The sequence below is a fragment of the Schistocerca americana genome, chromosome 3, assembly GCF_021461395.2.
Source record: "Schistocerca americana isolate TAMUIC-IGC-003095 chromosome 3, iqSchAmer2.1, whole genome shotgun sequence".
NCBI lineage: Eukaryota > Metazoa > Arthropoda > Insecta > Orthoptera > Acrididae > Schistocerca > Schistocerca americana.
In genome coordinates this window covers 698,402,976-698,420,243 of record NC_060121.1, presented here as the reverse complement: position 1 = coordinate 698,420,243, position 17,268 = coordinate 698,402,976, and the positions used below count along the sequence as shown (strand labels likewise).

The following is a 17,268-nucleotide window of genomic DNA, read 5'->3' as shown; positions in this document are numbered from 1 at the left end:
GGGGGAAGAAGATATGGTTAGAGAGAGGGGGTGGAGGAGATGGACAAAGAGTGGCGAGAGGAGCAGATGAAGAAACAGAGAGAGAGGGAAGGAGGAGATAGATAGAGGTTGGAGGGTGAAGTGGATAAACATAGGGAGGAAGAGGTAGACACACAGAGAGGGAGGAGATGAATTCAATATATGTGCCGTATACATACAAGGTTTGGTAGGAATGGGAGAAAGACGTGGACACAGAGAAGGAGAAGAGAGTGTGTGTTGAATGCATATGTGGTCGAAGTTGCGGTGAAAGAGCTAGTTAATATATAAAATACCTTTGCAATTAAAAATGTCTGTCATTTGGAATCCTCTAGGCCCTAGGGAGTCAGGGATGCGCGCATATCGCCATGTGTTTGGGGGCAGGTCAACGCAGCCGACAAGGACGATGATGCCGCCTCTGAAGTTGCGCCGCCGCTGCAGGTCGTACCTGTCGGTGACGTGTGTGTCGACGCGCTGATCGCAGTCTTCGCACTGCAGCTGGTCCTGGTCGCCCGCAGCCGCGCCGCCCCCGCCGCCTCCGCAGCCCGCGCCGCCCGACTGCCACCTGCTGCGGCTGCTCTTGCTCGTCTCGCTGCCGACGCCGGAGTCGTTGCGCTCGATCTCCGCGCAGCTCTTGCGCACCTGTGGACAACGAGCTTAATGGAGAAACTGTAACATGACGCATTAAGAAACACAGGTAGTTGGTTTTCGACAGGGTATCGATACTGGATCCGCTTCTATTCTTGTTATACGCTAGGTGTGTGTGCTCTTTTTTTTCTGCATCAAACGTCTAGGAGTGATAGATCACGTCATGGAGAACAATTTTTGTTAGGTACAAAGCTTTCACTGACGCATCATAGTGGCGCTAGGCGTCTTATTATTGGTTATGCCCCTGAGGGGCGCAGCCCCGAGTCCTCCCGAAACCAGGTAGGTAAGCAGGTAACAGGTCATAAACCTCCCAAATTGCCACATTGTATGTTGTATTATAGACAATAATATAATTATCTCTGCCATGTTCTTTATCTCCATCCCCTACCCCTCTCATGTTTTAAACAAAAAATACTGATTCGCTTATGCACGCTTTGCGCTAACCTTGAGCGGGACTTAGTCGCTGAGGATGTGCCGGCTGGACGTTATCTCAATAAGATAAAAGATAAAACTTTTAAACATACAATACACGAGAAAAATTTCTACATCTTCTACTGTAACTTCATATGCTTTCCATTGGTTGCTTGGAGTATTCATAATGTTTAGAAGTGCAACCTGCTTCAAACGTGAGGATTCGGTCCCATTGTTTTTCAGACCCTTGCGGGCTTCGGGGGATTCGGTACCATTTTTCTGACCGCGGCAGGATTCAGGGCTGCCCTCCCGCCCCCCCCCCCCCTCCCCCCCCCCCCCCCCCCCCTGAGGCGTGCGTATGCAATGTGTTCAGATGGTTCAAATGGCTCTGAGCACTATGGGACTTAACTTCTGTGGTCATCAGTCCCCTAGAACTTAGAGCTACTTAACCGTAACTAACCTAAGGACATCACACACATCCATGCCCGAGGCAGGATTCGAACCTGCGACCGTAGCGGTCGCGTGGTTCCAGACTGTAGCGCCTAGAACCGCTCAGTCACCCCGGGCCGGTTGGAAATGGAATCTGTGCTGCCTTTAATCAAGTCATCTGCTGCACGTCAAAGGGGTCAGACTGAGAAAAATTGAAGTTCCCGATTCTCTTCTACAACATCTTTCTCCACTTAGAAGCGTTATTCTTAAAGTTTTCTTCTTGAGCGAAAATCACTCCATCAGTTTACTAGGATAAGTAGTATACACCAAGCCGTCTCTCAAGTGCATAACGAGTAATAATAGATGGAAATCTAAATTGGATTGAGCATGTAATTGTAATGTGCAAGAAGGAATCAGCATTGGACTATGCTTACAAAAATACTGAAAGCTCTTCTCACCTGATCTGAATAAAAAAAAAAGAAAAACATGTGCTCATACAAACCCTTATACTCTAAGGTGATAGTGATAGCACGTATACAGATGGTGGTAGTATCGCGTACACAATGTATGAAAGAGCAGCACATTGACGGAGCTGTCATTTGATCTAAGGTGACTGAAGTGAAAACGGTTGCGACGTGATTATGGCAGCACGACGGGAAGTAACAGAATTTGAACGTGGAATGGTTGTTGGACTAAACGTTTGGGACATTCTATTTCCGAAATCGTTAGGGAATTCAATTTTCGAGGTCCACACTGTCAAGAGTATGCCGAGAATACCACATGTCAGGCATTACCTCTCACTGCGGACAACGAGGTGGACCACGACCTTCACTTAGCGACTGAAAGCACCGCCGTTTCGTGGAGTTGTCAGTGCTAACAGACAAGCAACACTGCGTGAAATAACCGGAGAAATGAATGTGGGACGTACGAAGAACGTATCCATTAGGTCGCTGCGGCGAAACCCGGCGTCATTGGGCTATGGCAGCAGACAACCGATGCGAATGCCTTTGCTAACAGCACGACGTCACCTGGTGCGCCTCTCTTGGGCTTGTAACCATACCGGTTGGACCCTAGACGACTGGAAAACCGTGGCCTGCTCAGAAGAATTCCGATTCCAGTTGGTAAGGGCTGATGGTAGAGTTCGAGTGTAGCGCAGAGCCCACGAAGCCATGGACCTAGGTTTGTCAACAAAGCACTGTGCAAGCTGATGGTGGCACCATAATGGTTTGGGCTATGTTTAAACGTAATGGTTTGTGTCCTCTCGTCCAACTGAACCGATCATTGGCTGGAAATGGTTATGTCCGGAGATCATTTTCTGCCACTCGTGGACTTCGTTTTTATGGATGACAATGCACCATGTCACGAGACCACAACTTTCGCAACTGGTTTGAAAAACATTCTGGATAATTCGAGCGAGTGATTTGGCCACCCAGATCGCCCCTCGTGAATCCCATTTGTGGGACATCATCAGAAGGTCAGTCAGCGCACAAAATTCTGCAACGCCAACACTTCCGTAATTATCGACGGCTATGGAGGCGGCATGGCTCACTACTTCTGCAGGGGACTTCCAGCGGGTTTTGAGTCCATACCACGTCCAGTTGTTGCACTGCGCCAGGCAAAAGGAGGTCCGACAAGTTATTTGGAGGCTTCAAATGGTTCAAATGGCTCTGAGCACTATGGGACTTAACTTCTGAGGTCATCAGTCCCCTAGAACTTAGAACTACTTAAACCTAAGTAACCTAAGGACATCACACACATCCATGCCCGAGGCAGGATTCGAACCTGCGACCGTAGAGGTCACGCGGTTCCAGACTGTAACGCCTAGAACCGCTCGGCCACACCGGCCGGCTATTAGGAGGCATCCCATGACTTTTATCACCCCAGTGTCCTTCCAGTTATTGATTACAGCAATGTTATCCTGCAACGTCGTTCTCAGGAAAGCGCAGAGCACCTGGAACTGGTTATGGATGCCTGTATTCGATACATCTGTGAGGTTCGACTCTTTGATCATATTTCATCGTCATTTGCACAGCTATGCTGACTGCGTGCAGACAAGAGTAGAGACTTCAATACCTACTGTCTTATTAACGTACACTGTCCATAATATATCTTCTCTACCTTAACGATCTTGTCTGCAACGTGGCAGGAACATCCGTTCCCATCAGACCAAAAACCTCTGCCCCACTCCATCCTTCATATACTTTCTTGAGGTGGTTCTCGTTATTAGGAACCCGACTCTGGAATGACGTCCCACATTGCATTAGAGAACCGAATAACATCTTCAGCTTCTGAAGACAGTCAATGACGTATCTTCTGGAGCAACAGTAATGACTGCCATTATCCCTGTACGCACTCGTAACCCATGTACATCCCGTCAGCCAGATCTTGTTCATTTCCCTGTATTCTTAGCTGGTGCAGTCTCCTTAAATTTCTTTTCTCCAAAAGTCGCTCTATCAGAAAAAATCTATCTCGTACACCTATAAATCATTTTATATCTGCGCGACCGCTACGGTCGCAGGTTCGAGTCCTGCCTTGGGCATGGGTGTATGTGATGTCCTTGGGTTAGTTAGGTTGAAGTAGTTCTAAGTTCTAGGGGACTGATGACCTCAGAAGTTAAGTCCCATAGTGCTCAGAGCCATTTGAACCATTTTTGTGACAGCAGGAGAAGTAGTAGAAGTAATGCGTATATTAACCTTATTACTTCATAGTATTATTTAGTCGCAATGTCTCTATAGACACTCAAATCATTTTAATACTATTTGTAATTTAAAAATGGCTATTTCTTATGTAATTATGATGTAGTAAAGTTATTATCTGCGTGAAAGTCTGGTTCGAAGTATTAGAGGGCCTGATGGCCCTAATCAGATCAAATTAAATAAATAAATAAATAAAAATAAACAGATGTCTAGAGTCGCCGAGAAACAGAAGCGAACGTTTTGTCTCTAACCGATATTGTTCCCCCATGACGTGGTCTGCCATTCTTGATGTTTGATGAGAATATTTTGAAACTCCTTGTATAAATTATCTGTCATCACATATCCAAGGACTCGCATTATAATCAAGCTTAATGAAGAAACTATAAAACCTGAAAATGTAAATAAAATGTTTCCATAACTAATGCCTGATTCTCTGCAGAAGCCTGTCACTGAACTTAAATGGAACACAATACATGAAATTCTGTAATGTACGGGGCCTGCAAATTAAAATATGGTTCACCGACAAACAGTGTGAGAACAGTTTGGGTGTGTGTGGTTTTCTGCATAATGTAGGAGGCACAGTGCTGTTAGCAGACAGGCAAAAGTACTATTTCTAACAATAGCATGCAAAAAAGCAACCGAAGATTTATTCTGTATAACCTCAAAAAGACGATCACAATACTCGGGAGGCAGAATAACACACATGCAAACATCTCACAAAATACTCATATAAATATTTGCATCTGATAGCGAGAATAAATTCACGAATAGCGTCGTGGTAACCACGAAAAAATACGTAACTGGTGAAGTGTTTCATCGTTTAAATCAAGACATTCAATTTTATTTCTGCGCTTCGATTATCTACTCCTTTATATATGATGCAGTCGTCAGAAGTAATGACTAGGTGATGATTTACTTTCAGTGTTGAAATTCTTACGTCAAGGTCCTAGGTACAGTATGTATCTAACATATGTTCATCAAATTATTGGGTAGTGAGTCAGTGGAGACTGCATATTACTTAACACAGTTCACTCAGCAGATATTCGCGAATGTCTGAAATTATGTAGGTGGAGTTCACGTATATGAAAGTTTTACGGCAGTGTTATATTCTCCTTTCAGAGTTAAGTAATGGTGATTCCATTCTAATATACGTCGGTTTTCAGACTCAAGGGGGTTGGTATTACGATTTACCAGATGTAAAATTTACTGTGACAGTGTTATTAAATATTATCGATTGTTTAAAGGGAGTTTTAAAGGTGCGTAGGTCAGAACCACATAATACTCCCGTAGCACACGTAGTTATGAAATTTTCAGCAATTAAGACTGTGTGCCTCACCACAAAGTTACCTCAGAATACAAGGATTATTAATTTACTAATTTTTACTTTTTGAGAGTTGATCGTTATTCTTATAGTGGAAGCAATTGCTTATAGTTGTTCCTGATTAAGGTCCCAATGATATACACACCCATAAACTTCGGACATTTTATACTATTTCCGGAGTTCTGACACTGTACTCCATTTACGGGTACCAAGTTTCTTGGAGCACAAAAAGTGAACAGACTGTACTTCATAAAACCTTAAAGTACGTTCTTCTACTGGGAACAACCACTTAACGATTTTAACAAAAATTTGACCAAGAAGACTCAAGTTTTCTTTTCAAAGAAGGACTCTTGTGGTTAAAATCTTGTCTGAGTTTAAAGGTTCCGTCCGTAATCCGAAGAATAAAACACGAAAAATGGCTGTTCACGGCGTCACTGACACTTTAAGAACGACCTTTCTTCTCCAAGTGAAAAAGAGAAGCTAAGGAGCTCCAGAAGTGTACTTAGTAGCGTCTGAAGCAAGATAGCAGTCTTCAGGAGCAAAGCGCTCTTTCTGACTGAAGAGCAAAATGCACCATCCCCCTTCACTTTCTATTAAATACAGCTGCTTTTATAAAGTTATATAACTATCGAAAGCTTTTTATTCAAATTTCCATTACCACCGCTGGCTTTCCTACATTGTCACGGTAATAATCCCAACAGAATTTAGAAGTAGGTATGAACGCAACACAGCATACTTCACAATTTTTCCTGCAATAATTCAGATTAACCATAAATACAGTCACTACAATTTCCAATTTCGTGAAAACTCTGACATCACAGACGAGTAGAACATGTCAATAAAGACGAGAGAAAGGTAAAGTAGGTAGTGTACCTGCGGAAGATAGAGAAAAATAAAAAGTAAATGAACAAGGTGAAAGAGTTGTGCAATAATCGTGGACTGGCAAGAAAACTGTAAGACGAAGTATGCGACCTTGCTGCTCAAAGAGGGATCTGCTCGTGTCGTAAATCTGTATCGGAAGGGAATCTCTCAGTTTTGTCTTTTGACTGCACTGGAGACATGGCACACGTCGCTCTTGCCAACAAACAGCTGTTTTATTGCGGAGGCTATGTTTTCATCGTTTTCATTTTACCGTTGTTCCAGAAGGCTTTACATATTTTAAAACCGTGCGTAGTAATAATGTATTCGGCAATAAATGTTGCCTCTCTACACACTCTAAAATGCAAATCGTCCACCGTTTCAGAAATGCAGAAAGCAGATGTTCCACAGAAAAAGAAGCGGCAGTTTTATACACTTCCTTTTAATTAATAAAGAGTTATACGTTCACCAGCTGTCTGGAGCAAGTTCTTCCTTATCTTTTTTTAACCTTGACAAACGCTGTCTCTGCTCATTCTTAATGGAGAACTCGCAATGTTCTGTCGGCGTGCTGAATTTTTCATCAGAGACATACGTAACGTTTTTTTCGTAGCCGTATAAATAGAAATCAAAAAAGTATAAGAATCGTAGTAGGCTTAAGAGCACTTTCAGTATTCTACATTAACGTTTTTGCGTTGGATAAAACAGGAAGGTCGCAGGTTCAAATCCTGCCTCGGCCATGGATGTGAGTGATGTCCTTAGGTTAGTTAGGTTTAAGTAGTTCTAAGTTCTAGGGGACTGATGACCTCAGAAGTTAAGTCCCATAGTGCTCAGAGCCATTTGAACCATTTTTGAAAAACAGGAAGCAACAGGGTACTAATTACAGTCAGTTTACGCTGACACGTCTGGTAGCATGTCGATTTTGTACAAACAAAGAAATGAAGAATGCTGGATGACGTCTCGCTATAAGAAGAATCTAGCTCCGAGACGAAGCTGCGAATTGAGTTTCATTCTTTCTCAAAAGCTTAGAAACTGTTCGTGGACACGTTGGCCATGCTTTCTACAGCTCATGTGCCTTGTAAATGAAGGGATAGTGCAGCAAGGAAGCCTGTCATGTTACATTAAAAAATCATACTTTACCGTTCACACAACTTTCATTCTGTTTTGTGAAGTTGGGTGGATGTGGGAGCTGAAGAATGGTGCATACCTTCCTGTTCAGTGGCATGAGGAAAAATCTTGCCCAACTCATTCTTCTATTTAATGATCATGGAGCAAATTTTTCATTTCTTTTTCAGTAAATCCCGTAAGAAATTTTATTTTTTAGCTTTCTTACAGTAAATTTAAGATCTGACGAATTTTGATATCAACCCACACCAGTTTGAAACATTCGTATGCATTAGAAAGAAAAGAGATTTCACTAACCTGCACTCATTCTTGCTGTAACTTTTAATCACACTAGTGATCATATGTACAGGGACGATAGTGTTAGAATACCTACTTGGCTGAACAGTGGCTTACGCAAATCAGCAATCCTAATAGCTGCTTTATAGGACTAAGATAGCCTTTAGGAATGCAAATGCTCTCTGTCAACCAATTTATATAATTAAGTGATCAATAATTTTGGTGGCAGCATTGTGCACCCTTTGCTGTTCTTTAAGGGAACCTTATAGTGAAAAAATGAATGTTATTTTCTTCTTATCGTGTTTAATTATATACATCTTCGTTGCTTCTGAACTGTAGTTGGTTCTTTACAGCACATTTAGCGAGGAAGTACATATATCGTGAATAAATAGCTGAAATCCCTAACTCCGTACATAAGTGTCTGTAAGAAGGTCGTAGTAGAGCGTTACGTACGCTTATTATTCTTACGGACGCCTGAAACATGAGTTATCGCAGAACATTATTCCGTACGACATTATTGAATGAAAATATGAAAAGATGTACCTGATTTGTCTCACCCCAGATTTGCAATGATTCAAAGTGCAAATGTGGCTAACCTGAGTTGTTTTAGGAGTTCTAGAAATTATTTTCCCATTTTAAATTCTCATCAATACGGATATCTAAAAATGGCACGTTATATATACAGACAACATGACGGGCTTGTACACAAATACCTCCGAGCTGTCTAGGCAAACGAAGCGGTATGTTCCGGATTTTACTTACTTATTTGCTGTTAGACAACATCGAATGTGTTATTCGTAATTCTTTATTCCGATTAAGTCACCAACGTATTTTTCTTTGATCGGCACTAGTTGTTAGCTCCATTCAACACATTTTCTGGTTATGTAGTATCCTTCTTTCCTGGGCATGGATGATGTATGTGTTCGTATTGGATGGTTCGTCCTGCATCCTCTTCTGTCTCAGAAAATTTCTACGAGATGGCGAGTTTTTGATGCCATCTTACGTTGTGCTCCGAAAGAACATGCATTTAATGACTTCTTTTAAAAGATGCTGTTTTGGTTTTTTAATTTTCCCATTAAATGACTAGCTGTTTTATTGGCATGAGGTATCTTCATAAAACAGACATCTCTTCTCCATCTTTTCCGTAAATGTTTCCGCCTAGGTATAAATCTCCTGATTAGGTCATATCTCTCATTCTCCCAGTTCTCTGGTCGTCTCCCGGACCTCTAATTATCTCGTCAGGGCTTCTGAAGGGCGAGTGTGCATCTGAACGGCCTAGTGTGCAGTAGTGCTTGACTGTGGTGTTCAGTGCGAGTACTTCCTTGTCAGTTGGTACGCTACATACAGTTCAGTATTCGAGTTGTTGGACCCATCTGTAGTGAAAGTTTCGGTCAGACTCACTGGCCGGTATAGATGATCCGCTCGAGCGCTGTCCAGTAGTCTAATAAGTGACGCCTGCTGATTGAGTGTGTACATCCCGTGTTTGTGTAATACAGGATAAGTTTGCGAATCTCCATTGATTTTACGCTTACATCTACATATACACTCCTGGAAATGGAAAAAAGAACACATTGACACCGGTGTGTCAGACCCACCATACTTGCTCCGGACACTGCGAGAGGGCTGTACAAGCAATGATCACACGCACGGCACAGCGGACACACCAGGAACCGCGGTGTTGGCCGTCGAATGGCGCTAGCTGCGCAGCATTTGTGCACCGCCGCCGTCAGTGTCAGCCAGTTTGCCGTGGCATACGGAGCTCCATCGCAGTCTTTAACACTGGTAGCATGCCGCGACAGCGTGGACGTGAACCGTATGTGCAGTTGACGGACTTTGAGCGAGGGCGTATAGTGGGCATGCGGGAGGCCGGGTGGACGTACCGCCGAATTGCTCAACACGTGCGGCGTGAGGTCTCCACAGTACATCGATGTTGTCGCCAGTGGTCGGCGGAAGGTGCACGTGCCCGTCGAACTGGGACCGGACCGCAGCGACGCACGGATGCACGCCAAGACCGTAGGATCCTACGCAGTGCCGTAGGGGACCGCACCGCCACTTCCCAGCAAATTAGGGACACTGTTGCTCCTGGGGTATCGGCGAGGACCATTCACAACCGTCTCCATGAAGCTGGGCTACGGTCCCGCACACCGTTAGGCCGTCTTCCGCTCACGCCCCAACATCGTGCAGCCCGCCTCCAGTGGTGTCGCGACAGGCGTGAATGGAGGGACGAATGGAGACGTGTCGTCTTCAGCGATGAGAGTCGCTTCTGCCTTGGTGCCAATGATGGTCGTATGCGTGTTTGGCGCCGTGCAGGTGAGCGCCACAATCAGGACTGCATACGACCGAGGCACACAGGGCCAACACCCGGCATCATGGTGTGGGGAGCGATCTCCTACACTGGCCGTACACCACTGGTGATCGTCGAGGGGACACTGAATAGTGCACGGTACATCCAAACCGTCATCGAACCCATCGTTCTACCATTCCTAGACCGGCAAGGGAACTTGCTGTTCCAACAGGACAATGCACGTCCGCATGTATCCCGTGCCACCCAACGTGCTCTAGAAGGTGTAAGTCAACTACCCTGGCCAGCAAGATCTCCGGATCTGTCCCCCATTGAGCATGTTTGGGACTGGATGAAGCGTCGTCTCACGCGGTCTGCACGTCCAGCACGAACGCTGGTCCAACTGAGGCGCCAGGTGGAAATGGCATGGCAAGCCGTTCCACAGGACTACATCCAGCATCTCTACGATCGTCTCCATGGGAGAATAGCAGCCTGCATTGCTGCGAAAGGTGGATATACACTGTACTAGTGCCGACATTGTGCATGCTCTGTTGCCTGTGTCTATGTGCCTGTGGTTCTGTCAGTGTGATCATGTGATGTATCTGACCCCAGGAATGTGTCAATAAAGTTTCCCCTTCCTGGGACAATGAATTCACGGTGTTCTTATTTCAATTTCCAGGAGTGTACAAGGTGAATCAAAATTCGCGCATTCGGATGCCACAGTGTGATTCCAATGATACAAAAAATTTGTCCCCTTCAGATTTTCAGTATAAAATAGACACCAAAGAAATGCAATCTGGCCACAACTGTAGTAACATGTACGAGAAGTGTCTTCATTCTATACTGTGTTGAGGCGCTGGCCATTTAGAGCACTGAGTAGAGTTTTGCATTCGAATACTTGAGTTCAAGTGTTTAGTTACGTATCTGAGTGTGATTTCACTTATTTCCTAATTTTATACTGTTTGTGATTATTGGTTTCTTCATCGTGTACAGTAGTTAACAACCCTTGTACAAAAAATACGCAATTCTTTTGTATTAATAGAGAAATGGCAGAAATTTAAAAAAGATATACCTAGGCATGGAATCGAAGTATTGTACTTGAGTATTCTAGCGTAAAGCTCTACCCATTATAGTAACTAAGTAGCGCAGTACCGATGAAGATACTTGAGATACATGTGATTAATTTTTGCCAAATTGCCTTCCTTTGACGTGGATTTTCTACCGACAATAAGCACAGAACGAAATTTTGTTAGAAATAGCTTGTACTGTTGGGATGCAAGGAATCGCGCCGTGGCGTCCGACAGCGTGAATTTTGGTTCACTCTGTATACTCCAAAAGCCACTGTAGAGTGTATAGTGGAAGGTTCTTTGCACCAAGGTTATCAGTTTTACGTAACTTTGCGTCCACGTATTGGACGAGAGAAAAAGAGCTGTACGCATGTGCCTACGCTCTGATCTCTCTTATTTTATGGAAATGATCCCCAAGCGAGATAAACTTTGGTGCTAGGATAACAGTTGCAGAGACTCCTTCGAAAAAAAGTTCTCTAAATTTACGCAACGGGTTTTCGCGAGAAGTACGTCCTCTTTCTTCCAAGGATTCCTTTCTACATTCTCCGAGCATTTCTGTTACACTTTCGTTACAAGGGCAGTTACGATCCTAACAGTCTGCCTCTGAATTCGTTCGATGCCTATTTCCATGCATACTTAAGGCTCCAAACGGAAGAAAAATACTCTGGAATTGGTTCTCAGTACTTGTCCTGTAGACGTCCGCAATTTTGCACTATTCTGATAAATCACTTGATGCTTAGTTAAGAATTGGTCTACAAAACTTAAGGACGCAGGTAACTTTCTCATGGTGTGTCACTGCCAAGTTGGACGTAGCTTGGACTATACATACACTATGTGATCAAAAGTATACGGACACCCACAAAACATACGTTTTTCATATTAGGTGCATTGTGCTGCGACCTCCTGCCAGGTACTCCATATCAGCGACCTCAGTAGTCATTAGACATCGTGAGAGAGCAGAATGGGATGATCCGCGGAACTCGCGAACTTCGGACGTGGTCAGGTGATTGGGTGTCACTTGTGTCATACGTCTGTACACGAGATTTTCACACTCCTAAACATCCCTAGGTCCACCGTTTCCGATGCGATAGTGAAGTGGAAACGTGGAAGGACACGTACAGCACAAAAGCGTACAGATCGGCCTCATCTATTGACTAATAGAGACCACCAACAGTTGAAGAGGGTCGTCATGTGTAATAGGCACACATTTATCCAGACCATCACACAGGAATTCCAAACTGCATCAGGATCCACTGCAAGTACTATGACAGTTAGGCGGGAGGTGAGAAAACTTGGATTTCATGGTCGAGCGGCTGCTCATAAGCCACACATCACGCCGGTAAATGACAAACGACGCCTCTCTTGGTGTGAAGAGCGTAAACATTGGACGATTGAACAGTGGAAAAACGATGTGTGGAGTGAGGAATCACGGTACACGATGTGGCGATCCGATGTCAGGGTGTGGGTATGGCGAACGCCTGGTGAACGTCATCTGCCAAGGTGTGTAGTGCCAACGGTAAAATTCGGAGGCGGTTGTGTTATGGTGTGGTCGTGTTTTTCATGGAGGGAGCTTGCACACCTTGTTGTTTTGCGTGGAATTATCACATCACAGGACTACATTGATGTTTTAAACACCTTCTTGCTTCCCACTGTTGAAGAGCAATTCGGGGATGGCGACTGCATCTTTCAACACGATCGAGCACCTGTGCATAATGCACGGCCTGTGGCGGAGTGGTTACACGACAATAACATCCCTGTAATGGACTGGCCTGCACAGAGTCCTGACGTGAATCCTATAGAACACCTTTGGGATGTTTTGGAACGCCGACTTCGTGCCAGGCCTCAACGACCGACATCGATAGCTCTCCTCAGTGCATCACTCCGTGAAGAATGGGCTGTCGTTCTCCAAGAAACCTTCCAGCACCTAATTGAACGTAAGCCTGCGAGAGTGGAAACTGTCATCGAGACTAAGGTTGGGCCAAAACCATACAGAATTCCGGCATTACCGACGGAGGGCGCCACGAACTTTTATGTCATTTTCAGCCAGGTGTCCAGATACGTTTGATCACATAGTGTAGAAAGAGCTGCTACAGTATTGGACAGAAGGTAAGTGAAAGAAGTACGAAATGAACGAACAGAAATGACACTTTTATTGAAAGACAGTAAGCACGCTGAAGTAACTACGATTTACAATGGTCCCCTGGACAGTACAAAAGGCGGGACATGATTAGTAAGGTGTTTGATTACCACGGACGACAGTTCATGCTCTGCAACGTGTAAGGCGTTCTTGTGGTAAGGCGTTCCATTCAGGCACCACCGCGGTTGAGAAATCCCGGATGGTCGTCGGTGCATGTAGACATGTTGTCTCCCCAGCGCACCACACGTATTCTGCGGGATTTAAGTCGGGGAAACGAGCAGGTCAGTTCTCCCGCCTCTCGCCATATGAGAGTGCGTCTTGAACCGCTACTCAGACTGAATCTGTTCTCATCCGAGAAGTGCACGCATCTCCACTCCTCGTTAGTCTAGTCTCTATGCTCTTGGCACCATCGGAGACAGTGCCAACAATGCGAGGGTGTCAACTGAACACAATGCACTAGTCGTCGAACAAAAACACCACCCCCGTGCCGTCGTCGTGCCACTGTGGCAAAAAAAAGGTTCAAATGGCTTTGACCACTAAGGGACTCAACTTCTGAGGTCATTAGTCGCCTAGAACTTAGAACTAGTTAAACCTAACTAACCTAAGGACATCACACACATCCATACCCGAGGCAGGATTCGAACCTGCGACCGTAGCGGTCTCGCGGTTCCAGACTGCAGCGCCTAGAACCGCACGGCCACTTCGGCCGGCTCTTGCAGACCCGTTAAATGTTGTTACAATTGGCCCGCGGTTTGAAGTGGGTCACTTAGTGCCTGTTGCACAATGCAGTGGTCGTCTGTCACTGTAGCTGGCCGTGGCGGATCACTTCCTCATCCTGAGGAAGCAGCAGTTATGGCTTGGAACGCTGCCCATGCACATGAAATAATGCTGTGACCAATATCAAACTCCTGGGCTACACTCGTCACACTTCAGCCTTCTTCCATTTCTCCGATGATTGTTCCCCGTGTGAAGTCAACAAATGTTGTCTCGGAGCCATTCTCTAATGAATGCCGGCCGCTGTGGTCGAGCGGTTCTAGGCGCTTCAGTCCGGAACCGCGCTGCTGCTACGGTCGCAGGTTTGAATCCTGCCTCGGGCATGGATGTGTGTCATCTCGTTAGGTTACTTAGGTTTGCCGCGCGGGATTAGCTGAGCGGTCAGGGGCGCTGCAGTCATGGACTGTACGGCTGGTCCCGGCGGAGGTTCGAATCCTCCCTCGGGCATGGGTGTGTGTGTTTGTCCTTAGGATAACTTAGGTTAAGTAATGTGTAAGCTTAGGGACTGATGACCTTAGCAGTTAAGTCCCGTATTTCACACACATTTGAACATTTTTTTTTGTTAGTTAGGTTTAAGTAGTTCTAAGTCTAGGGGACTGATGACCTCAGATGTTAAGTCCCATAGTGCTTAGAGACATTTGAACCAGTTGAGCTCCAATGAACACCACCACCACAGCACAGCGTCAGTGCTCGCCGACTGACTTTTCTTGTCCCTTCAAATGCGTCCTGTTGCAGGACCTGCAACATTTGGCGCTGCGCTCACGCTCACCTCTCGCCATGTAACGTCCATCTTTCTGTGCACGACTGGGAGACCTCTTGCAACATGGTCCTTTGCTTTCATTCATTCACACCGAGTAGTTAACACATTATCTTACTTTAAATTGGTCGGGCTTAAGTTTTACAGAGCAGTGTCCTAAAAGACGTAATTTTTCTTGTCTGATGACACCTGTAGTCTTGCTTTGGTGTCCTGGAGACGAAAAACGTTCAAGTGCAGACCTCGCTAGGGGAATCGAATCAGCGGAAAATGCCAGGTGGAGTCCCAAGTGGACCCTTGTTGGAATCTAATTTTCATTCAGCTTCTTCCGACACTCTGATGTAATTTACTCTGGACACTATAATGGTGCGCAATGTATTTTGCGCAGAGAGTGAAAGAGCACACTTTGTGCTCCGGCACCAGCTCCAGCACTCTACATCTGGTGCCGATCCTGGGAAAGCGCAACGCTGCGATTTGTTCCACATGGGGAGACTGTTTCTGCTTCTCGCGCTCCCTAGATGAATTTATGAGAGGCAATCAAATGAAAACCAAACACTTGACACAACGAGACCATGAAATGGTTCCATTCAAAAGTAATCACTACACGCGTTAAGGGAGTTACCCCACTGAGAGCCAATACGATCAGTTGCTGTTTCGTAAAACGCGGTCGGCCGCTAGCGGATCCCCAATGGCACCCACTCTTCCACTCTCTCTTCCGACTGAAACCGTCGGACACGTGTGCCTTTCTTCAGATGTGAAAATCGTACGGTGAAAGATCCGGCTGTGTAGATGATGTTGCAGTCTTTCCCAACCAAATCGCTGAAGCGTAGCCTTCGTCTGATTGGCAATGTGGAGGTGAATGTTATCGTGCAACAGTATGATTCCGTCCGACAGCATTCCTGGGAGTTTTTACTTCATGGAGCGTCGTAGTCTCTGCAAAGTCTATCACACCGTTTACTAATGTACCAGCAGTTCACATTTACAATGGCTTATCTCGCGCTTACATTTACCTGTGACCTTGCAACGTTAATCACTTTAAGCATTTTATCAAACAAATTTATTCCTCAAATTTCATTACTCTACATTAATTCCTTTTTAAGTATCGCAATTTTTTCCGTCAGTGTATACTACTGGCCATTAAAATTGCTACACCAAGAAGAAATGCAGATGATAAACGGGTATTCATTGGACAAATATATTAGGTATAGTAGAACTGACATGTGATTACATTTTCACGTAATTTGGGTCCATAGATCCTGAGAAATCAGTACCCAGAACAACCACCTCTGGCCGTAATAACGGCCTTGATACGCCTGGGCATTGAGTCAAACAGAGCTTGGATGGTGTGTACAGGTACAGCTGCCCATGCAGATTCAACACGATACCACAGTTCATCAAGAGTAGTGACTGGCGTATTGTGACGAGCCAGTTGCTCGGCAACCACTGACCAGACGTTTTCAATTGGTGAGAGATCTGGAGAATGTGCTGGCCAGGGCAGCAGTCGAACATTTTGTGTACCCAGAAAGGCCCGTACAGCACCTGCAACATGCGGTCGTGCATTATCCTGCTGAAATGTAGGGTTTCGCAGGGATCGTATGAAGGGTAGAGCCACGGGTCGTAACACATCTGAAATGTAACATCCACTGTTCAAAGTGCGTCAATGCGAACAAGAGGTGAACGAGACGTGTAACCAATGGCACCCCATACCATCACGCCGGGTGATACGCCAGTATGACGATGACGAATACACGCTACCAATGTGCGTTCACCGCGATGTCGCCAAATACGGAAGCGACCATCATGATGCTGTAAACAGAACCTGGATTCATCCGAAAAAATGACGTTTTGCCATTCGTGCACCCAGGTTCGTCGTTGAGTACACCATCGCAGGCGCTACTGTCTGTGATGCAGCGTCAAGGGTAACCGCAGCCAAGGTCTCCGAGCTGATAGTCCATGCTGCTGCAAACGTCGTCGAGCTGTTCGTGCAGATGGTTGTTGTCTTGCAAACGTCCCCATCTGTTGACTCAGGGATGGAGACGTGGCTGCAGGATCCGTTACAGCCATGAGGATAAGATGCCTGTCATCTCGACTGCTAGTGATACGAGGCCGTTGATATCCAACACGGCGTTCCGTATTACCCTCCTGAACCCACCGTCTGCTAACAGTCATTGCATCTCGGCCAACGCGAGCAGCAATGTCGCTATACGATAAACCGCACTAACGATAGGCTACAATCCGACATTTATCAAAGTCAGAAACGTGATGATACGCATTTCTCCTCCTTACACGAGGCATCACAACAACGTTTCACCAGGCAACGCCGGTCAACTGCTGTTTGTGTATGAGAAATCGGTTGGAAACTTTCAAAAATGGTTCAAATGGCTCTGAGCACTATGGGACTTAACTTCTGAGGTCATCAGTCCCCTAGAACTTAGAACTACTTAAACCTAACTAACCTAAGGACATCACACACATCCAT

At 45.3% G+C, this 17,268-nt stretch overlaps 1 protein-coding gene across 1 annotated transcript in view; it reads right to left on the bottom strand.

Annotated features, from left to right (window-relative positions):
- LOC124605614 overlaps positions 1 to 17,268 on the bottom strand; it is a 116,977-nt gene that overhangs the window by 56,322 nt on the left and 43,387 nt on the right. Inside the window, exon 6 of the mRNA XM_047137421.1 lies at positions 464 to 657. Coding sequence (XP_046993377.1) covers positions 464 to 657 — 194 coding nt within the window. The remainder of the gene's footprint in view (positions 1 to 463; positions 658 to 17,268) is intronic.